Source organism: Plectropomus leopardus, chromosome 22 (assembly GCF_026936395.1).
Source record: "Plectropomus leopardus strain MGB_pleo_1.0 chromosome 22, ASM2693639v1, whole genome shotgun sequence".
Classification (NCBI taxonomy): domain Eukaryota; kingdom Metazoa; phylum Chordata; class Actinopteri; order Perciformes; family Serranidae; genus Plectropomus; species Plectropomus leopardus.
In genome coordinates, this window is record NC_142197.1 from 3804219 (window position 1) to 3828817 (window position 24599).

Here is a 24599-nt window from a genome sequence, read left to right on the forward strand (position 1 = left end):
CTTATTTGTTCAAAGAATTTACTCTTTCAGGAGAAGTGGGTGGCTCTTAAAAGAGCCTTTAAGTTGTCGGTAGCAGTGCGGACATTTACTTGGCCTTGCCGGCCTTCTCGGTCTTCTTGGGCAGCAGGACAGCCTGGATGTTGGGCAGCACACCACCCTGAGCGATGGTCACTCCGCCCAACAGTTTGTTGAGCTCCTCGTCGTTACGGACAGCCAGCTGCAGGTGACGGGGGATAATTCTAGTCTTTTTGTTATCGCGGGCTGCGTTTCCAGCCAGCTCCAAGATCTCAGCGGTCAGATACTCAAGTACCGCCGCCAGATACACCGGAGCTCCGGCACCGACACGCTGAGCATAATTACCTTTTCTCAACAGTCTGTGAACACGCCCGACTGGGAATTGAAGTCCGGCGCGGGATGAGCGGCTCTTTGCCTTGGCCCTTACTTTGCCGGCGCCAGATTTTCCTCTTCCTGACATGTTAAGTGTTATAATAAACTGTTTTGGTAGAACAGAATGCTGTGAGTCATCAGAGTCTGTCTGTATATGGATACTATCGGCATCGAGCTGGTCGTTCATTGGTCAGATGGAGCGTCAGTGTGATCGTCCAATCAGAAACGACTGTGTAAGCTACTGTAGAGATCACGCGGCTTCCGCCCTCGTCTTTGTAGGATTACCAAAATAAGACATCGCGAAACCCTACAAAATAAAGAAAAGCAAACAATTAAAGTAATCTAAAGTGAAAATAGTCAGATTTTTTTTACGTGCGTGCCGACTCTGAAGATTTTATTTTTCATGCTTAGATTAACTTCAAGAAGATGGTCAGGTTTTAAAAGATGCGTTTTTATGTGGATTTTAACCTCAGAGATGTGCCATGATTCTTAATAATATTTCAATTTAAAATGTGTCACACAAAGGTGGTTTTCTTTTCAGAGATTAACTCCTCTCTTATTATAAATGTCACTTTGAAAAGTAGTTATTTTATGTTCCTTGGGTATCTATTCTTTTGTAAGGACATCATTATATCAGTTCTTTTGCAAAAATAAATAACTGCACTTTTTATTTTTATTTTCCTTTATTTTCATTATTATTGCTGTAAACTCAAGGGAATATCAGTCCAACTATTGTCTGTTCATTTGATTTATATTCATCATCATTAATTTAAATCTCTTTTTCCAAATTAAATCTACGGTGAACTGTTCCTACACAAACTGCACCACTATAGCCTATTGATTTTTATGTTTCATGTGATGTTGAAAAGCAAATGTAATTTGTCACTCATCAACAGTAAAAATAAACAGACCTCTATCTAAATTAACTTAATAAAAAAATATAAAGTGCAAACTTGTATCCTTGTTCATGTTAACAGGATTAATAAAGGCAGTTGATTGTAAGTGGCGAGACTAAATGTCTCATAGTGATTACCGAAGCATTATTGTGTAAATAACCTTAACTGACTCAATAAAACCTTTCTAAACAATAGAATATTGACTGAAATAAATACAGCTAACAGAAATAAGTAAACATGTTTCCATCTTTCTTGAAATTAAAATCAACTTAATCTCTTTTGAAAACATTTATTAATTAAAGTTATATACAATAATAATGGAGGTATTTGATCCTACATAATATAATAATGATTTGTGTCAGCAGCTGTGAGATTTTTGTAATTTACAGCTAGAATAGAGGCAGCAGACTGAGCAAGGTACTTCAGATATCCCTCTTCCCTCATGAGGGATCCAGAGGCGTCTCCAGGGCAGACGAGGTGCATCATCCCTCCAGCAGGTCCTCGATCCACCCAGGACTCGAATTTCACATCACTGCTGACGCTGCACAACACCGCCTGTCCATCTTATATTTTACCCTCACTCGTGTGCGATACCCTGAGATGAAATCCTTTGGGTGGTGCAGTAACTCAGAGTCTGAACACATTATATCAATTTTAGACTAAATCCGTTTTTATGTGTACCATTAATGTCCACTAGACTGGATTTCTTTACTCTGCATACTGTAGGTTAATTTATGTGGACTAAAAATACTTGCACTGCAATTTCAACGCCTGCACAACTGTGTAATCCTTGCATTGCACCTTTTGTATATACATTTTGTGTCTTTTCTAATCTATTTTTCATTTTTTATATTTTTATATTGCTTCTATATTTTTATATGTCTTATTCTATTTAGATTTACTTTTTTATTTTTCCTTAATGTTAACTGTTTGCACTAAAACACCAAGTTGAATTCCTCATATGTAAATGTGCTTGGCAATAAAACCCGATTCTGAAGGACCCTGGTACCCCTTATCCCCACAGTACCTCCAACAGGACTCAGCCACAAGCTTTCACCTTTCAACAAAACACATGCAGAAAGGATGAGTACAGCGTAGTACAAAGTATAGTACATTCGATTTGAGCACAATATTTTAAAGAAAAGAGTAGAGAAGGACATGTTATAGTACAGTTCAGTAAAGTACATTAGAGTGAAGTACAACATAGTAGAGTCAAGTAGAGGAATCGGGTTGCAGAATTAAGACGGTAGAGTGTAGAAGAGTAGAGTAGAATTGAGTATGTGAGTACACAGTGGAGTAAAGCAGGGTACAGTGTAGTAGAATGCACAGCAGAGTTGAGTACTAGAGTAAAGAGAGGAATAAAGAAGGGTACATTATAGTAAAGTGCTGAGTACAGTATTGGCACAAAGAGTAAAATACAATGTATTTAAGTACAGTGTAGTACAACTGAGTAGAGTAAAGTACAGTACGGTAGAAACCAGCATCGCATGGTACAAAGTAGAGTAGAGTTGAGTACAATATAATGAGTAAAGGACAATGTAGTAGAGTATAGTGTACTACCAAATAGAGTATAGTACAACACAGTATACTGAAGTTGAGAACAATTGCAGAGTAGAGAGAATAAGGGTACGTTAGAGTAGAGTAGAGTAGAGTAGAGTAGAAGTCGGAGTAGAGTTGAGTACCTGAGTATAGTGTGGAGTAAACAAGAGTACATCACAGTAAAGTACAATGTGGTAGAGTACATTGTCGTGCAACAGAGTAGAATAAAGTAGAGTAGAGTAAAGTAGAGTAGAGTAAAGTAGAGAGATGGAGGCTCAGAGGTCAGAGGCGAAAGGCATCCCAGCATCCTCGCTGATTGGCGAAGAGATGTCGGCCATCTTGGATTGTAGCGGGGAAGAAAGATTGATGCGGTAAGCTCCTTCTTTTATTCGTTTAATTTATTTTCTCAGCCAGGACTCCCCAGAACCACATTTAAACAAAAACGCCGCTCAGGTGGGAGTCGCCAGTGAACCAGGTTGCGAAGGGAAGTGGAAAATACGACTTTAAACCCGGCAGTCCGGTTACGTTGCTTTTTGTTGTTGTTTGGGGGACTAACGGACGGAGGCACAGTAGGCCCAAACCCGAACAAAAACACACCTGCCCGCCGGTGTCCTCTCTGGTGGTGCCCTGTCCGCATAAACGTATTCAAACCGACGTTTTCGGTTCATTAGTTGATGTTATAAGCGCTTACAATTGTCCCTACAGTGGCGTTTTTAGCCTAGTAGCTCGCTTGGTAGCTAACATTAGCTCCCATGCTAGCGTCCCACTGTATCCCTATTGAATTAGCTGTTAGCTTCTGTGCTATTGGGCTAGCACGTAGCTCCTGATACACTTTACAGCTAACAAGGTAACGCCACCTTATAGCTATTATTTACATAAGATCCACACACATAAATCATACCGGAATAAGCATTTTCATATGTGCTGTGAATAACCCAGCTGGCTGTTTTAATGGTTGAATTAGTCAGACAGATAGCATTAGCTCGCAGTGCTAACATTAGCTAGCCTTTTGCGACAGTGCTGCACATTTAACGCCGCTTTGAATCAAGAACAGCTAAGCTTGTAGAGTACTCTGCCAGTAGCACATTGCTTCTAACTTGAAACATGCAGTTTGCATACATAAATGCACATTTCCATTACAATAAAAGCGTGCAAAAGCACAAGTAGCCGTTGTTTATTAGGTATCGATGCTACACCGTGGGCTACTGCTAACCTGCTGTAGTAAACAAAAGTAAGTCAGAGATCTCTGTTCAAACACACACTGTCGGTCTTAATGTTTACACCACCAGCAGGTAACTTAGTCCTTTGTGTTGTGATGTAAGATGATATTTTTGTGCTGTTGTTTACAATGTGCAAGCTCGTTCACACATTAAAATGTTGAAATGAGCAATCTGTACATCAGGGATACTCGACTTGCTTTGCGTGGGGGACACTTGTGCAAAATGACAGTCGCAGCAGCACCATGCATGTTTCTAGGATTTTAGCACGTTTCTAGGATTTTAGCACGTTTCTAGGATCTTTAGACACTTTTAGGATTTTAGCACTTTTCGAGGATTTTAGGAAATAAGGAGGATATTGGGATACTTATAGGATTTTAGGACATTCCTTGGATATTAGAACTTTTTAAGGACATTATGACGTTTATAGGATTTTTGGATGTTTTGGGATTTTAGGACGTTTCTAAGATTTTATGACATGACGAGAACTTAAGGATATATCTAGGATCTTTGGACATATTTGGGATTTTAACGTGCTTTTAGGATTTTTGCATGTTTTTAAGATTTTAGGACACTTTCAGGATTTTAGGATGTTTCTAGAATGTTAGGACATTTCTAAGATTTTAGGACATGTAGACGATTTTAGGACATTAAGGCTTAGCTAGGACCTCTGTTGATGGTGTGGGGGATCCTCCATTTACACCTTTTTTTTTAAATAAACAAGCTCCATGTTGATGCTGTTTTATGCATTTAGGAACCTTAAGTAGACCAGAATTACAGAATCAATTCCCAGTGTGAATCACTTAATTTGACTCGAACAGGGGCCAGATTTGGCCTGTTAGCTGTAAGTTGAGTATCACTGCTGCACATAAAGATAATCTGTGAATATGTTAAAAAAACAAAATCTTTGACAGTTATCATCAACAGTATAGTTTTGTGGTGGTTAATGATTTTTGATTAGTCTGGTGAAAACTTTCTAGACTTGTTTGTTGTTTAGAAGGAGCACATTCACACCAATGCAGTCCGGGTCTGTATGTCCATCTGACCATTTCCTGTGTCTGGTTTCACAGGTGACACGCGGTATGTTTGGTGCTAACCGGAAGAAGTTTATGGAGGGAGGGGTAGAGAGCGACTACGCGGACGACTCCAGCCTCTACTACACCCAGCAGTCCATGTTCCCTCCACACCGCCCTGACAAAGACGTAAGTTGTCTATTAAAACGTTCCCCTGCTGCTCAATATAGTAATTTAAGTTTCACACTTTAAGCCTTTCCTAACAGAGTATATTGGCTTGACTTATTTCGAAAACATGGGAAGAATGCACAGTGGCAGAAGTAATGACCAAAAATTGAGCAAGAAATCAGTAAAGTAAGGAATAGAAATACAGTTTTTGTGCTGAAACAAAGGTATTTGTTCACAATGGTATTGAAAATGTTAAAATTATATCCATCTCGGTGTGATGACAGCAAGAGGATTCTCCAGAGATTCATCATTTTTGGCAGATTGGGTCTTTAAAGTTTATTTTTTACATTTTATTTTTGATTAATAACAGATGATGTTGTCGGGAGAATTAAAGCAGGTGTTTGTGTTTCCTCTCTCTTCAGATGCTGGCGTCTTCCTCTGCGTCCTCAACGGGTCAACTGTCACAGCTAGGGGCCAGTTTATATGGCCCGCAGAGTAAGAGCACACACACACACACACACACACACACACACACACACACACACACACTTGTTTGCTATAAGCATCATAAAGTGTAGGTTGTGTTATTCTTTAATTGTATTCCACACTGTGACTGTGTTTACATTATTTTATTTACTTTGAGAAGTAAAGCAACTCTGGACCAGTCCATTTTGTTTCATTTCTGAATCTTTATGTTTTCGTAAATTTTTATTTATTTTCTGTTGTGTTATTATGCATTTTTTCACTAGTTGCAGAATTGTTTGCTTTTTAATCCTTTTCATAATTTTTACTGATTTTATTGCTATTTATAACCTTTGACAGCTATCGCTGCTAGTTATTTGTTTTTATTGAATTTATGGCTATCATATGTTACATATCCTTTTAGCCCACTGAGTGTGAATACAGGGTTTTGGTGGAAAAGAGCTTAATGGTCAGTCAGTTTTCCCTGAATAAATAATGGTTGTAGAAGAAATGATCCACTGTGATAGAGAGCGAGGCTGGTTTGGAGCAGAAGGTTTGTAGTCGGGCTGCCCCTTGAAAGTCGGAGATTTAAATCATCAGTCAGAGACCCCTCAATCGATTGATAGTCGATAGCAGTGTAGCAGTGTTATTTTTGTTTGTTTTTCGTGCTGTGCAGTGTACTTTGAAGAACGTTTTGGTTCCCCAGATTTTGCTGCGGAGTGAGTGCTCTTGCTGTAAACTCACAGCAACGTATTACTATATTCTCTGGCTTTAGTTTGATATCTCGTGTTGGTAAAGATGTTGATGCACATTTGCAATCTGTTGTTCGTGTCATTAACTCGTTTACGATATTACATTAATGCCGCCATCAAGTTAAACATCCCGCTCAAACTTCAAAACTTTATAGGAAAAAAAAATTGTTGAAAATTTGTATTGAACTGCCGCATCTGATTCGACTGACATAATTTTGAGTCAGTCCCAGTTTGCAGTGATGTCTTTTCAGATTTGTGCTGCTAATATGCAGCAGACAACTGAGTCATTTTTCAACTTGCTTCATGTTGTTTTCCTCTTAACAATCACACTTCTGGTTGTGTCTGTTTCTTGAGAGTAAACATGTTTTTGCTCTCTCTCTGGTTGCAGGTGCTTTGGGGTTTCCCATACGTGGTATGAACAGCAGCGCAGCGCCGCAGTTAAGTCGAAGTGGGTTGAACCAGTCTGGCAGCCAGCTCCCCAGTCATGCCAGTACACCAAACACTGGCACGATGCACACGCCTCCCTCACCGAGCAGGTACGACACACACACACACACACACACACACACACACACAAATGTTTTCATCGGTCCCTGTGCAGATCAAAATTTACCCACAAACTTTTGCACGCACCCGTCCTTGTCTGCCGTCCTTTTCTCACTAAAGACACTGCAAATTAAATTTTCTCTCTTGGTGTTTTTCTTGTTGGTTATTAAAAAAAAAACACAGGCGCTTTCATCATTTTATTTCCTAATTACACGTGTTTCTTTTTTAATTTTATGGCGGGGGGCAATGTCATCATGCATTATCGGCACCAAGTCGGCACAGCAAAATGTGCACAAATTTATACATTTGAGTCTGTTTTATTGCTTTACTAGATGGTATATCATTTTTTTAATATTTTCATCCATTATTATATTTTATGCTGTTAACCTTTCTTTTATTTTTTATCTGCTATTAAGAGTATTTTTATTATTTTTTTTTTTTTTAAATTAATTTATTTAATTCAGTGTTTTTGTCTGTAGGTTTTAGCCCGCCTCTGGTGTTTCCTCACTTTATAGCAGTGTTTCCTCAGTTTTAATGAAAACTCTTATTTTATTGCTTTAATTAATTATATAGTCTTACTTTTATATCCAATTTCTTGGATATAAATATGTTTGATTATTGAGTCTGAGGGAATCTGCCTGCACGTTTGTGTGACCATCACAAGTCTGCAGCTGTCCACAGATGCAAAACACAAAAAATCTGTCTGTGCTGTGAGTAATATAAAACTCCATGCAGAGTTTTGGCCTGTGATGAGCCTCCTGACTCGTGGATATTTAACTCAAACTGGACGTCCTGGATAGTATTTCGTTCTCTCACCAGTTAAAGCCTCCGCTAACGCAGCCTCTTGTGTTTTTTCAGTCTGAACGCTCAGACAGACTCTTACCACATAACCTCAGCGTCACCGTTTCAGATCCAGCTGCTCTGTTCCTCTTTCTCTCTACAAACTCAGAACCACAAAACCACCTCCTCCGTCTTTAACCCTTCACCGTCTTCCTCTCTGTTTCTCGCTGTCTCTGCAGGGGGATCCTGCCAATGAGCAGCCGAAGCGTGCTGAACCACAGCCAGCAGGTGGGGGGTCCGACGGGGCAGTCGGGTGGGATGGGAGGAGTGGGAGTGGAGAGGGGAGGTGGCGGCGTGGGAGGAGGACGGAGCAGCAGCATGGGGAGTCCCAGCCGGTCGTCACCAAGCATCATCGGCATGCCCAAACAGCAGCAAGCACGGCAGCCGTTCACTATCAACAGGTGATCTTTAACAAGCAGCGCTCACAAAAAACAGATCGTTAATCATCTTATATTTCACAACAAAAGTCCGCTGTTACGAATGATGTCATCACTACAACATTGCATTGTGGGAAATATGTGCCGGAGAAGTGTTCATTGTTAATATATGCTGGAATATCTTATTATAAATAGTATGCATTTCATGCAGCCAATGTGTTTCTGTTTGTGTGTCAGTATGTCAGGGTTTGGTGTGAACAGGAATCCAGGCTACAACATGAACAACTCCCTATCCAACAACATCTTCAATGGCACAGGTACAAAAAAAATAAATAAATAAGTGTGGCGTTATTCAAATTAAGACTGGGCAACATGGACGTTATATATATATATATATATATATATATATATATATATATATATATATATATATATATATATATAAATTTTTGTGTGTGTGTGTGTGTGTGTGTGTGTGTTTCCTCCAGACGGCAGTGAGAATGTGACGGGGTTGGATCTGTCAGACTTCCCGGCGTTAGCAGACAGGAGTCGGAGAGACGGAGGTTCAAATCCAACCCCACTGCTCAACCCGCTGGCCGGTCGGGCTCCTTACGGTGAGAGAAACGGTGTTTATTAAACTACCAAAAAAGATCATATCGACCAATCTCTATTAATGATTTATTTGTTTTAGTTTATTTTTGTCTCCCAAAAAACTAAATTCTAGATGTTTTATTGATGTTATTGTGACTGGTGTTTATAATGTGTTTTGTGGCTCTACGGTCAGTGTTGCTGTTTGATGTCCGAGTTACAATCAATGCAAAATTTGTAATAGCCACAATATTTTTTGTGAGTAAATAAGCAGAGTGCATGACTGGAACTGAAACTATCGATCAGTTAATCTATTAGTTGATAAAAATTTAAACAACCATTTTAATAATTGACAAATTGCTTGTCATTTTTAAGAGAAAAATATTGTCTTCATTGTGGATGGAGAAGTCCTGTCTTTTATTATGCGATAAAAAAAACTGCCAGTTTTTAGTTTGAGAACAGTTGATTGAAGATAAATGATTAGCCAAGCAATAAAATGAATGGTGAAAATAATCATTTTATGCCCTAAAGGTCTAAAATTTACCTCGATGAATCCGGTTTGTTTTACTGATATTAAAGAGGACCTATTACGCTCATTTTCAGGTTCATGCTTGTATTTGGGGTTTCTACTTGAACACGTTTACACGATTTAACATATAAAAATCTGCTTAATCATCCTCATACTGTCTGTCTGAACACCTGTATTCATCCTCTGTCTGAAACGCTCCGTTTACGCACCTGTCTCTTTAAGACCCGCTCGCGGAAATACCCAGTCTGCTGCTGTTACAAGCAGACGTCAACTTTATTTACTTTTACAAAACAATTACCTCATTTAAACGGCTTTAACATTAATATAAACATTCATGTTGTGTGTATTTTTATTGTTATTTCTTTTTTAGTTCCTTGAAAAGCGCTCTTTAAATAAATTGTATTATTTATATTATTATTATTTTTATTTAAATTTTTGGCCGCATTCAACATAAACATTTGACACTCTGTCGCTGTATTTAGGACAGAAAAAAAGCATCAAAGTCCCCCTTTAATGTGATTTTGTCACACATTTTTGGGCTATAATCATCTCTCCCCTCCATTTTTCCAGTTGGCATGGTAACCAAGCCGTCCAGTGAGCAGTCGCAGGACTTCTCCATCCACAATGAAGACTTCCCAGCTCTCCCAGGGCCTAACTACCAAACAAAAGACCCCACCAGCACCAACGAAGACAGCAAAACGGTTTGATCCCTTTATTTTCTTGTCCTCCTGTTTCTTCTTCCTTTCTTTCTCACTCGGTCGATTTACCTCCGTTTCTTTGTTGTTTTTTAAATTTTTACTGTCCTGATTTTATGTTTTTGTTCTGTTGTTCAGTGCGCTCTCACGTCCAGACTCGTCCCGTTTATTCAGACTGTTTTTCCTCCGTTTTTGTCCAATCAGAATCTGAACACATCAGGAAAGCCCACCTCGAACTCAGATGGTCCAAAGTTCCCCGGCGACAAGAGCTCTGCGCCTAGCAACAACAACCAGCAGAAGAAAGGGATCCAGGTGCTTCCTGACGGTGAGACACAAACGACTCCTCATTTCAGGATACATCCACGCAGAAGTAATAATATTAAACGTTTTGGGGAAAACAGTTTTCAGTCTAAATCATCCTCTATGTCTCAGGGCGTGTGACCAACATCCCAATCGGCATGGTAACGGACCAGTTTGGGATGATCGGCTTGCTGACGTTCATCCGGGCAGCAGAGACGGACCCCGGCATGGTCCACCTGGCGCTGGGCTCCGACCTCACTACGCTCGGCCTCAACCTCAACTCACCTGAGTATGCGCGCACACACACACACACACACAGAGTCTAGAGTTTTTTGGGAACAACAGAGTGAACAGCAACGAGATCTTGGCATGTTTTTTTGGTGTTGTTATTTTTTCTGTATATGATAGTATTTGTAGAAAAGCAATAAAAAAGTACATTGCACAGAAAAGCTGTTTATTTTAGGATATTTTGTGAAAGTTTTTAACACTTTGGGTCTGTTTGGCACATTTTACGCACTTTTCTTTCCTCATTTTTATTTTATCTGCACTTTATTTCCTGAAGTTGAAGGCACTGCAGGGCAGTTATCCACAATAAGGAACCACATTTGTGAAATAAAAGCACACAGTTTAATATTTCAAAACACATTTAGCAGTACTGATTTTAACACAAAGTCAGTAATATTTGGCTGAAAAGATTACAGTCATACAAATATCTCTGTGTCTCAGTTTAATCTTAAATCAAAGACTTGCACTTTTATAAAGGCTAATATAATCAAAACAAACGCAATAATATAATTTTTAAACAAAAGGCTGTGAAATAGCACTAATGCATATTAATACTTTAAAATTCCTTTAAAATAATGTGAACAAAATGTTGGAACAACTTTATTTTTATAGTTATAGTTAGTTTTTAGTAATTAACTTAAAATGTGTGTTCAAAAATGTGTTATTTCAGAACAGAAAACTTTTCTTTTAGATAATGTGTAAAACTTGGTTGGAACAAATTAACTTTTATCAGATTTTAAAAATTTGTGTTCATAATTATGTTAATTAAGTATTTAATTTACATATTTATGAACACATTTTTAAGTTGATTCTTCATAAATATTAAGTTTTTCACATTATTTTAAAGGAATTAAGTGTTAGATTCAGTTCTGTTATTAATTACAAACAGTAACATAATTACAAACATCAGTCGTGTAAAGATGTGCATTTGTAATAAATGGACCGAAACTTTCAGAAACAATGAGCTGCTGAGTTTTAATGATTACTGTCTCCTTTTCCCCTGTAATCAGACGTCTCACTCTTTTCTGTCTCTCTCAGGAATCTTTATCCTAAGTTTGCGTCTCCCTGGGCGTCGGCTCCGTGTCGACCGCAGGACATAGGTGAGTTTAAACTCTGCACGCCAAACGTTTGATTTATATTAAACTTCTTCTAGATAATTATGGAGGAAATATTGCTCGAATATCTTTATGATGCTCATGCAGAGGATTTTGTTTTGCCTTTTTGTGGGTTTTTTTGTTTTTTGGGAGGCGTTTTCCAGGCACCTGCTAAATATTAACAGAAAATATAATTAATTTCAAATTTGAATGTAATGTTTTGTAAATCCATTTCATAAAAATCAATTTTGTCTAATAAAATCATCCAATTGAAGATTTTTATGATTCATACACACCTTTTGGCATTTTGATATGAAAGTGACTCAAAATCAAATTAATCATTTTTCGAAATATTTGGTGATTAAAATTTACACAGCTTCAGCTTTATTGGTGTTATTTATTTTTGAATATTACAAGAAATATTTTAAATCGTTATTTTGACTGTTTAAAGTAAAACAGTTAAAGCTATATTTTGGAAAATAAACACAGGATATGACAGGGAATTAAACAAATTTTATTTTCAATTGAACATTGAACATCTCTTGCAAAGGTAAACATTTTTTCTAAAGTCTTAAAGGTTTTTTTTTTTAAAAAACATTCATCTGGTCAACAGAAAGAAGACAGTAGAAGAAGAAAATGTGCAGGTTTTATTGTGTTTTCAGCTGTTTTTGTCTCCTCTTCCTGCAGACTTCCACGTCCCCTCAGAGTATTTAACCAACATCCACATAAGGGACAAGGTATGTGCCTCAAAAAAGGATCATTTTAGTGGTAAAGAATCGAAAAACAGCCGAGTGTTTTTGTTAAAGTTTTGTCGTGTTTCATGTCGGAGCATCTTAGTTAATTAGTCACATTGTTTTTCGTCTCTTCTGTCTTTGATCGACTCTAACGAGTCTTTAAGCAAGTGTTGGATGTTTAAACTTCAGTAAAATCTTCATTAGGAATTATCAGAGCCAGTATTTAGCATTTTGCCAATTATTTATATCTGTGTTTCTTTTTAAATGATCACCAATAAAATTAATAAATAAAAAAGTGTGCGTATTACACTCAGCCAACATCAGAGAAGTCAGTCTGCGAAACATGCAAACAAAGTGTCAGCATGGGAGGAGCTTTTACTTTGTAAAACCTCAGGGAGCTATTTTTATTTATTCATCTTTTATTTAAATTTTCACTGAACTTTATTTTTTTTAAAAAGTTGCTGGGACCTTGCTGTATATGATGTTGGACGTCCCAAATTCAAAATTTTGACAGAAAGATTTTCATTGTTTTTGTAAATGCATATCTGTTATTGGTCTCATTAAATACTAATAACTGGTGTCGTATCAGCTCCGAAAAACCAATAAATATAAATAACGGTCGACCCCTAATCTTTATAACGTGCAGATCTGTTTCCCTTCGTTTTTTCATGACTCCAGTTAGCAGCTATCAAGTTGTCTCGATATGGTGAAGATCTGCTGTTTTATCTCTACTATATGAACGGAGGAGACCTACTACAACTCCTGGCTGCAGTAGAACTGTAAGAACACACACACACACACACACACACACACACACACACACACACACAGTTGCATGTAAAATAAATAGAGAAGACATTTAAAGAGGAGCTCCACATCAAATGTGTTTTTTCACATTACAAATAATCACATATATTCTTATCAACTAATAATGTCAATATAAAGGTGAGTTTTCCAAAAAAATCATTTTGTGTGTAAAAATGTGTGTCTGCTTTGATTTGAAAGTTTGATTCAGCCAGATTCTCAAACTATGATGACCTGAGCAAGACTCCGAGGTCTGTTATGTAAAATATAATTACATTTTTTACTGTATTTTTTAACATATTGTGTGCAGAACTAAGGTTTCTGCATTTAAAAGTCATTCTAAAATAATAAAGAAATACAATAAAAGGCATCTTTATATATATGTATATATAAATATATATATATATAAAATACAATGTAAAGCATCCTAAAATAATAATAAAAAACAATAAAATGCATCCTAAAAAAAATAAATGATAAAAGGCATCCACCAATAACAATTAAAAAGTTTTAAAAAATAAAAATAAAAACCATCCTAAAATAGTTATTAAAAAAACAATACAAGCCATGCTAAAATATTTTTTAAATTAATAATAATAAAGCAAGCACACCAACTGCACATTTTCAAATCTCTTGTACAGCACTGCAGTTAAAAAAATCGCTGCAATCAAGCCAAAACCGTAAGCAGCATCTTCGGTATTTCAGTTTCACCTGATGTCAGCAGGAGGTCGATAAGGTCACCTCCCAGCCCTCCCGTTACTGCCGACACAGACCTTTAACTGTGTGTGTGTGTGTGTGTGTGTGTGCGTGTGCGTGCGCGTGCGCGTGCGCGTGCATGCGTGTCCAGGTTTAACAGGGACTGGAGGTATCATAAAGAGGAGCGGGTTTGGATCACCCGGGCTCCGGGTATGGAGCCCACGCTGAAGACCAACGCCTACGAGAGAGGGACCTACTACTTCTTCGACTGCCTCAACTGGAGGAAAGTGGCAAAGGTAAACACTGATTTTATTTATACCTGTTTATACACCTTTGTTAACATCATGTGACGTCAAAACTCCTGCGATTATTAGAAGAACTGCAAATAACAAATGTTTTCATTGTCGGTTAATCTCCAGCCTATTATTGCAATTAAATCTTTAATTGCATCAACTAAAAAAACATTAAAAACAGTCAAAATGTCCTACAATCAGTGGGAGATGTCTTTTAATATTTTATTTTTTTCAGACCAACAGTCAAAAAGATCCATAGATATTCTGTGAACTGTCATTTCAAGACAAGAAAAAGCAGCAAAATCTAACATTTCTGAAGCTGCAACCATTATGTTTTACTTTTTTTGCTAAATGATGAAAAACAATCATCAGTTAATTCACTTATTTATTTAATTATTCATTCTGTCATTTTTTTTATTTGTTTTCCTTTTTAACATAAGTGAAAGGTCCCGTCATCATTTGGTTGTGTATTTTGTTTTTTATATTAAAAAAAATAATTAAAAAAAAAAAGTGGAAAGTATAAAAAAAAGAGGATTTTTTTCCTCTGTGTTGGGTTTTGTGTCATAAGTTAAGTCCCCATCTAATAATAATAATAGATTTTATTTATAATACACTTTAGATTTGATACAAATCTCAAAGTGCTACAAGATAAAATCATCAGCTTAAAAAAACAAACAAAACAAAAGCACATTTAAAAATCATAAATAAGAGCATAAAAACAAGAAGTCACTCTGTCTATCAGGGTTTAACCTTTTCTCAACCAATTAAATGTATTTTAAATAAAGTTTGTGACGAAACCTCCATTGGATCCATTTAAAAACACAATATTTTTTCTAATCCTTGAAAAAAAACTATTTTTGAGCCCATCAGCTGCAATATATCTATTGTCATCAGAACGTGTTAAAAACATGAACAAAATTCGCTTCCCAGGTTCAGCAGCGTACCGAATAAATAATATTAGCTAAAATAGACCTTATAAATAAACTAACATTAAATAAAACCCTAAAAACCAAGCAGCAATAATAATAATAATAATGAATAATATAACTATTATTATTTTTATTGTCTTTTATTGCATTTTTTTTCTAAAAATTTGCTTAATACTAGTTGACCTTTGTATATGTATTTCGTTCCTACACCTTTCTCTATTTGGCTTGATTGTGGATTTTATTGATTTGGTTTTGTTTTTATTATTCCCTGAGTTCTTGCCCATCAAAGCACTTTGTAAACTGTTTTTAAAGGTGCTATATAAAATAACGTTATTATTATTATTTATTATTATTATTGTCATTATTGTCATTGTTGTTGTGATATTATTATCATTGTTGTTGTTGTTGTTATTGTTATTATTATTATTCATATTCATGAAACAGAGAGGTAAATCTGACTGTGTTTTTTTGTGTTCAGGAGTTTCATCTGGAGTATGACAAACTAGAAGAGCGACCTCACGTTCCCTCCACATTCAACTACAATCCTGCCCAGCAGGCCTTCTGATTGGCTCTACCTCCTCCTGCCTGCCTGCCTGCCATTGGCCCTCCTGGCTCGTCAGTCATCACCCCTCTAGGTTTTTCCACCTCCACACACTCAAAGTGAATCTGGCCAATAAGGACTCGGGACGGGAGAGGACGTCCTTGCTCTCTCTCCCCCCCAAAAAAACACGTCTCTGAACAGACTTTCTCATTTTAACTCTTCTGATTTCTGTTTGTTCTTTACCTCATTTTCTGTTAATTTTTTTTTTTTTTTTTTTTTAATTTCCCACCCTTCCTCCATGAGTTTGATTTGGTTGGTCTGTTATGTGGAGCACAGACGTAAAGTCAACAGACAGCACAGTTACAAAACACACACACACACACACACACACACACACACACACACACACACACACGGCGACACACGCACTGTAAATAACTGTCCATCTGATCCAGTGATCCATGTTTCTATTCAGTCTTAAAAAATCGACTATTTTTGTCTAGAGAAGCTTTTAAGAAGAACCAGATTTTAAACACAGAATTAAAATCACCCGTCAGGTGGATAATTATTTCGCACGGTGTCACACCTCTCTGATCTTTGGCAGGAAAATATTTATCTTTATTTTTACCAGGTTTCTCCAGCAACGACACACACACATCAGCAGACAGCGGAGAGTCAGGAGAGGAAATGCAATGTACATTGTAGCACTATTTCATAATAAAAGAAGAAAAAATATCTTTTTTTTTTTTGGTTTGTTGATGTTATGTGGCGACGTGAAGCAGCAGCTTTTTTTCTGTTTTTAATTTGACGAGGTGAAGATTAGCAGCCAGAAACACTAAAAAAGTCACTGAGTGGGATGTGTTTGACATTTTTAATTATTTGTTAGTGTTTATTTGGGGATGTCTTATTTATTCACCTTTTAAAGGAAAGTTTTAGCATTATTTTGTATTTTCCTAAATAAATCAAATCCAAAGTGCAGATCTCAAAATTTCAAATCTAACAATTTCCGTATGATATATTTTTATTTATTTTATTTTATTTTATTTTTTTCATGAGAAAAAAATAGTGTCTGTGTTTCAAAACAAGAAATATTCAGACGGCTGCTCTAGAATTAAGAATGAAACCAAATTTTGAATATTATCATTTTAAACAAATAATTGAAGATCGGGAAAAAGTAAATGTATTTTCTAACTTAAAAGTTATTTTTCACTTTTTTTTTAAAGAAAACACAAACACACTGCTGCTCTAGTGAGTATTTGTGTCAGCAGGACGGTGCATGTGAGATTAAAATAAATTATATAAATCAGATACACACATTCACTGCTGGTTTGAGTCTGCACGAGATTTAACGACAGCAAAACAGAATAATAACAGAATGACTTTTTCCTAAAAACTAAACGCAGCAACAAAACACGATAACCACAAATTATGAGGATAACAGAAAGAAACACGTTAATTATCTTCTCATTATGCCACTTTTTTTTATTAAAGTAGCAATCTAAAATTTAAAAATGTCATCACATCCCGTTCACACTGACGCAGCTCAGTTTTCACCTTATTCTTTTTCATCTTTTTGTTTTGTGTTTTTTTATTCCAACATTTCAGCTCCCTCCCTCTGCCAGCAGAGATCATCGTTTCTTCACCTTTTAATATTTAATTTCTACTTTTCTCTCACCTCCAGTTTTTAATTGTCTATATTCTGCCCGGCAACAGTTAAGACCAATCAGACGGCTGGAGCGACCTCTCTCAGGATCATTACCGGAAAAGTTCCACATTTTAGAAAAATTAATTTTATTTCCAAAGTTCGATGTTCACGTTGATGCCGCTCTCTCGTGTGTATGTTTTAAACAAGGAGGAGACATTTTACAATTTAGTTTTTATACAAATTAAGCAAATAACAGCAACATGTAAATTAAATTTAGAGAAGCTGGATGATTCTGTGACCTTAAATCATTTTGAAACTGGAGCAAATTTGTTTGATTTCTTGCAAAACCATTGGAAGTAGGCAATGAGCAACTGAAGACATGGCCCAAAAATTAGCAAGAAATTTGTAAAAACAATAAAAGAAAACCAAAAAAAGTTACAAGAAAAATAACTGAAAATTAGCAAAAACAAACAAAAAATGTAAAAGTAAATAAAAAGAAACAGAAAATGACCTTAAAAAAAAGTGCTGAATATGAAAATAATTATTTATTTCATGTATTTTAAATTTTTGGGGGGGAAACAATTTTAAATATAAAATTACATTTTCCCTTTTTTCCTTTGGATAATTTTCTAAAAATCCTCTCTTCTTTTTTAAAACTCATTTTTTAGATAATTACGTTGTCTCATTTTACTGATTTCTTGCAGTTTGTGGGTGTTTCTTGCCAAGTTGGGTATTGCCTACTTACCCTGCGTTTAAAAAAAACAACCAAAACATCATACTAATGTCAAAGTGTCAAAAAGCTTGTGAAAGTCGTCTGAACGCAGCACAAGTAAACTGATGACGATCCAGGTTTCAAAGGGTTAAAGACAGAACTACGCTAGCAGTTTCCCTGTGTTTCAAGTCTTTATGCTAAGCTAACTTAGCCTGCTGCTGACTTTTATAATTATCGTACAGACACGAGAGCGGTTTCAGTCTGAGCATCTACTTTTCGGCAAGAAAGCAAGTAATATTTCCCAAAATGCCGCACTTTTCCTTTAAAATACCATTGTCACTCAACAAAACGGCAAAATCAACCAAAAATTAATACGAATTTTTAGCCTAATTGTCGCAGATTATTTGCTTTTTATTACTTTTCCTCCAGGGGGCGCCAATGCACAGGTCTGTGTATATTTATATATACATATATTAAATATACATACAGACGAGGCAGTATTTTTTAGAAAAAGGGGGGAAAATTAAAATTCGAAACGAGGAGACCCTCCTTCTGCTGGCCGCCAGTAAACGATGCAATACTAGACATTTTCCGTTACCACGGTTTTACAGGGGACCACGCTCGACTCCGCCGACAACCACCAACCAACTTTTAGCAACAATGACGTAACCGCGGTGACATCATCACGACTCCAGGGCCCGGCTCGTTCACACCGCAGCAGCAAAAAGCCAAGGACACGCCCACAGACCCATGTGACCTGTTCGGAGAAGATTTGATTGGAGGACTGAGGCACTTGGCCAGTTTGGCTGTTTTATTAAATATGGCAGCTAGTGTTTTAATAGGAAAAAGAATAAAATAAATATTCTGGTAATGAAACTGAAGGAGGACTCACGGGTGTTGTTATTTTTTTTTTGTTTTTGTGCGAAATCTAGTTTTGTTTTTCAGGACTGAAGATTCCCGATTTCTTCGTTTTGTCCTCATCGCTCCTCAAGAAGACGATCGCCCGTCAACTGCACCTCAACAAAGGTACAACACACATTTAACTCCGTATTCTTAAATAGAGGAAAGTTATTTTTGTTTATTTTTGTGTTATATTTTTTATTTTTGAATTCTTCCCACATCTTTAATCTGATATTTTAGTACTTCCTGTCAATATCAGATTTATCCAGTGTATTATTATGGATTTTTTAAATATTATTATTTTCCCCCAATTTACTATCAGGTTTAGCTTGAATATTTAGTCAAATTATTTTTTTTCTTAGTATTTCCCACAACTTAATATAAGGTTAGGATTAAGCTTTAGCACATTTAGTCAGATTATTTTCTGTTTTGTTTTTTTGTTTTGTTTTGTTTTGTTTTTTTCCTCCCAAAATTTAAAATCAGATTTATCTTGTGTATTTAGTTGGTTTCTTTTATAATTTTTTCATATTTCCCACAATCTAATATTGCAGTTTAGCTTGTATTAGTATATTTTGTGGATTTTTTTAGTATTTCCCACTATTTAATCAGTTCGTATATTTAGTCAGATTATTTTTTAAAGATTTCCCACAATGTCAGATCTAGCTTGTGTATATTTTTTGTGGTTTTTTTTTCTTTTAGTATTTCCCATAGTTCTATTTAGCTTTTATATTTTGTCAGATTGTTGTATTATGAATTTTTCTTTAAAACCCATGATGTTGACACATTGAATAGACCATTTTAAAATGTCTAAAAGACAAAAATACAGTTAATATATATTTGAAAAATCAAATGCGTCTTCAATAACAGGCAAAAGTTACAAATTTGATGTAGGGTCAGGATTTTATCCTCACATCTGTAGTTTTTTTAAATGTATTTTTTGATTGAAGATAGATATATCAAGTCGGTCTCAAAGCTTTGTTTTTAGCAAAAGATCTACATCTTTTTTTAAAACGTTCAATAAAGTTGTGTTTGTTTTTTATTTGTATTTGTACTTCTTTGTACTTGGGTGTATAATTGCTTCCCTCTTCACGGGAAAAGTGTTAACTAAATGGTTCAGTTTATGTTTGTCTGCAGGTTTTTTATGTTCCAAAACATCACAACAATATTTTTTTCTGCAACAAAATACTGAAATTCTCCTTTAAGTGACTTTGCCAAGAGGAAATGACAATGAATTCAAATGCTGGTGAGTTCAAACTTATTTATTTATTTTGAATTTTTCTTTCAAAACCTCTGTCAAGCTTAACTTATACACCCTTTCAACATTTTTAAAGAACTTCGTAGGTTTTTTGTTGTTTTGTTTTTTTTTTCTCCCATACAATTTTTTTTTTCTATCTGGGTATAATTGGTTTAAGGTCGAGACTGAAGGTCGATCTTTCCACCACAAAGTTCATCTCGAAGCTGCTCAGGAGCCAAACTCGACCTCCGGATCGACCTCCAGGTGAGTTTGACTTGTTAACTGTGTTTCAGTATTTTGTCCACAGGAGGGAGCCGTACGTCAGAGAGAGACCGACAGGATAAACTGATGTAAGACATGTCGTCAGTTTGTATATAAAGTTATTATTGGTAAATTAAACCATCACTCACATAATCCATAAGTTATCAATAATGCCAGCCACAGTGTGCATTCCTAGATCTGCTTTTTTTTAACAGTTGAAGCTATTAAAATGACTTAGGTTTATGACAGAGTCAAAATAAATGTATAAATAAATACAGAAATAAATAAAGAAAATAACAAATAAATGCTGAAATAAATATGACAAAATAATATAATACCTAAAAATGTATAAATACATTAAAAATGTGAATATATATATAAGATATTTGTTTAAAAATTAATCTATCCATTACTATTTTTTTCAACATCAATTTACTTTTTACTTATTTATGTGTGTATCTCACATTTTTAAATAGATTTTACTATATTTATTGATCCCTGTATTTTAATTTTATTTATTTATTTATTTATTCCTGCAGTTATTTATATATTCCCATATTTATTAATATATTTATTTATACATTTTTAAAACTGTTTTGTATTTATTTATTTAATGCTATATTTATTTATGCATTTATTTACATATTTATTTATTCTTGCATTTATCTATCCTATTCTTCATATTTTTCATTTTTATTTATATCTTCCTGTATTTATTTACTTATTTATACATTTAACTTTTTATTGACATGCCATTTTTCATCCTCCATATACGTTAAACATTAAGAACATTAAGAAGCAATGATTTTAATATTTTTGCAGCCAGAAAAAATATATATTTAACTGAAACAGATTTTTTTTTCTCCAGTAACACATGCTGATTTTTCATTACAGTCACGTCGACACCACAGCTGCTGATTGAGTGACAACAGAAGAATAAAATGAAAGAATATGAAGTTTAATGGAGACAGCAGAGCAAGGACTGCAGGTAAACACACACACACACACAGTATTATAAACACACAAGGAGACAAAAGACAACACACAGACACTCAGAGTGTCTATCTGAGTGCCATTAAGGTGCGAGCAATAAAGACTTAATGTGGTGATAAAAGCAGCAGCAGAGCAGATTTTACTGCAGCAGAAGAGACGCCGTGGAGACTGAAGCTGTCTATTAAATTTAGGAGAGGAAGTGACTCGTCTTGATTTTAAATCTGTGACCAACCAATAAAAAAAAGGTGGAAGAAGACAAAACAATAACATCCAAAATTATAGTAAGAATTTATATTCTCATGTTCAGGGATAAAAACAAAAAGAGTCGATGATATGAGTTAGAAATTATAATTAATTTAATGTTTGGTTGTATTTGCTCTTATATACAGCAGCATAAAACCAGATAATGGAAGTAAAACATTTGGTTATTTAGCTAAATAAAAAGATAATAAATAAGAAGCAAGAGAGTTCATCAAATCAATAGACAATAATCATGTAAATAAAGTAGCAAAAATGCTTATATAAAGGGAGGGAGGCATTACATCATGAATTAAATGTTTTCCTTTAATAGTTTTTCAAACATACTGAGCTCTTGATAATGAGCATATACACTGATATCTGAGGGACTACCGGCCACATTTCCTTTAGTAAAAAGAAGATTAATGTGGTCCACATGTCTGTTATTATGAGGATGAATTTGAGCATTAAATTTGAAGAAGTTAGTCCAAGTCATGATGAGAGAAAACGGATAAATTGAACATATTTATAGTCGTTTATAGAGTCCAGACAGTTACAGCTTTAAAGATGCCAACATTAACTTGCACAGCGTTTGTTATAATAAGAAGTCGATGGGTTTGATTTTTCTCCTCAGTGGTGGAAAAACTACTCAAATCCTTTACACAAGAAAAAGAACAAGTAAATATTCTGCATTTTAACATCCTCCTGAAGTAAAAGTACAGAAGTTTTAACAACAAAATGTCCTATAAGTAGTTTTGAGCAACTTTTTTGGACCCCTTTACATAAAGTATACAACGAGTTTATATATTTGGGGCTATAGTTGAAACAATTAATCTGCGACTTTTTTCAATAATTAAATAGTTTTCAGTCATTTTTCAAGAAAAAATGCCAAAATATTTTCACTTCCAGCTTCTCAGACGTTGAGATTTGCTTATTTTTTTCGTCAGATATGATGGTAAATTTAATATCTTAAGATTTTGGACTGTTGATGGAACAAAATGAGAAATTGAATAATTACTTTGTGTTGTTGTAAACCAGGACGGGACTTTTTTAAACTACTCTGTGATATTTTATCGACTTCACAGTTAAATGAGAAAATAATAAACACATTTACTGATTATGAAAGTCATCATTAGTTGAAGCTCTCCTGTAATTAAATTAGCTTTTTTTAAATATAAAGTTTAAGCAACAGTTATATAAGTGACTGAACTAATCTACAAAGAAAAGTGTAACAAAGAGTGTGAGAGCGAGTGGGCGAAGGTGCGAAATTAAACTGAAACTTCATTTATTAATTAGCTCGTTGTGATGTTTTCTAAAGCAGAAAAAAGAAGACACAGTTTTTTATTTTTATTTATTTTTTCTTGTCCAGTGTTTTAAACACAATGTACTAAAACGTATTCAGTGGAAGCGTCAACATGTAAAAAAAGATAAGTTTAAGTTTCTGTAATTATTTGAACTGAAGTAATAATAATAATAATAACCTTTTTTATTAATTAACTGTAAAATTGAATTCCCTTGACCTTTAATGCAGATGTTTTACATCTTTAATATCTTCCTTTTTTATTTCATGGAACATGAGCATAATATAGACAACAGTTATTGATTCATACCTTTGACATTTTATGTGGATTTCCACATCTTAATTAAAATATAAATTAGACAAAGTAATCATATAAGCATAAAAACTTAAAATAAATGAATAGTGAACCTGTGGTGTTTGAGGACCACAGTGGATATAATTTATTCATTCAACTTTATCGTGTTATACTTTGCATTTTAATTTATTATATATTTAATGTATGTATGATCTTTTATATATTTGTTTTAAAATGTCATATGAATTAAATCCAGTCAAGGTTTTGGGACTTCTGGACAACTTATCAGAATTAGTTGTGCTATATAAAGGTCCACTGTGTAGGATTTAGGGGGATATTTTGGCATAAATGAAATACTGAATAATAAATATGTTTTCTTCAGTGTTTAATCACCTGAAAATAAGAATCACTGTGTTTTTTTGCTACCAAAGATCTGAAGTTATCGGGGGGAAAAAGTTGAGCATACATGAGCGGGATGAGCAGCCCGTCTGTGACATGCCAAACTGTATAGGAAAAACAACGATTTCTATCATGAAACTGCTGTGTTCAGTGTTTTTACCAGATTAAATCACCTGGTACATTTGTTTTGGAGAGGAAGAGACCTCTGCCGATAATTCGTCTCCCGAAAAAAACTTCCATAACAATAAATAATGAAGGAATTCTAGCCAGGAGGAGTTTCACCTGGTTGCAATCTGCAGTCTTCACTTCTAGATGCCACTGATTTAATTTCTTTCAAGAAGGGGAAGATTACCCCAAAAGTAGTGAGAAATTAGAAACAAACAAACAAGAAAATTACCTAAAAATTAGTCAAAAATAAAAAAGAAAGTTAAAGTTCTTAAAAACTATGACAAAATCTGTAACATATTTTGAAATACATAAATATATATAATTATGATAGATATAGTGTTCACAAAAATGTACCCAATAACTTTAAAAAATATGTTTTTTTAAGTTAATCTTTAAAAAAAAAATTGTTACTTATTTTATTCTGTTTAATATTATTATTTTTTTAATGACATTTTTATGGACTTAACAGTAACACAAAGTTACAGCTCTCCAAATGGTGAGGGAGAAGAGGAAGTAAAAAGAGGGACATAAATCATGAAAACTGTAGTTGACAGTTGATTTAGGAGACAAAAAACAACAAAGCATACTTTAAGAGAAACCTGAGTAAAAGACATCATGTTTATATTGAAATGTAGTAGAAATATGTCTTAATCTCTGCATGTGTCACACTTTACCAGCAGCACTTTCACAATAAGAGAGCAGCCTGTCGTGTTGTGTTTGCACCAGTGAAACTGTTTGGAGAGTTAAAAATGATAAATCAGAGCGGAGCT

The 24599-nt window shown here is 34.9% G+C and overlaps 2 protein-coding genes across 2 annotated transcripts; one reads left to right on the forward strand and one right to left on the reverse strand.

Annotated features, from left to right (window-relative positions):
* Positions 1–36: 36 nt before the first annotated feature.
* On the reverse strand, positions 37–1337 carry LOC121964523 (histone H2A-like). The gene has a single exon (XM_088072460.1). It carries the CDS (start codon positions 572–574, stop codon positions 86–88), a length of 489 nt encoding a protein of 162 aa, XP_087928586.1. The 5' UTR covers positions 575–1337; the 3' UTR covers positions 37–85.
* Positions 1338–3078: 1741 nt separating this feature from the next.
* LOC121937970 (CCR4-NOT transcription complex subunit 2-like) lies at positions 3079–18923 on the forward strand. Its single transcript, XM_088072459.1, has 15 exons — positions 3079–3193; positions 5110–5241; positions 5643–5715; positions 6823–6970; positions 8000–8221; positions 8435–8514; positions 8686–8811; positions 9885–10015; positions 10214–10334; positions 10442–10598; positions 11633–11694; positions 12376–12425; positions 13101–13201; positions 14074–14218; positions 15623–18923. Exons 2-15 carry the CDS (start codon positions 5122–5124, stop codon positions 15707–15709), a joined length of 1623 nt encoding a protein of 540 aa, XP_087928585.1. The 5' UTR covers positions 3079–3193; positions 5110–5121; the 3' UTR covers positions 15710–18923.
* Positions 18924–24599: the final 5676 nt, after the last annotated feature.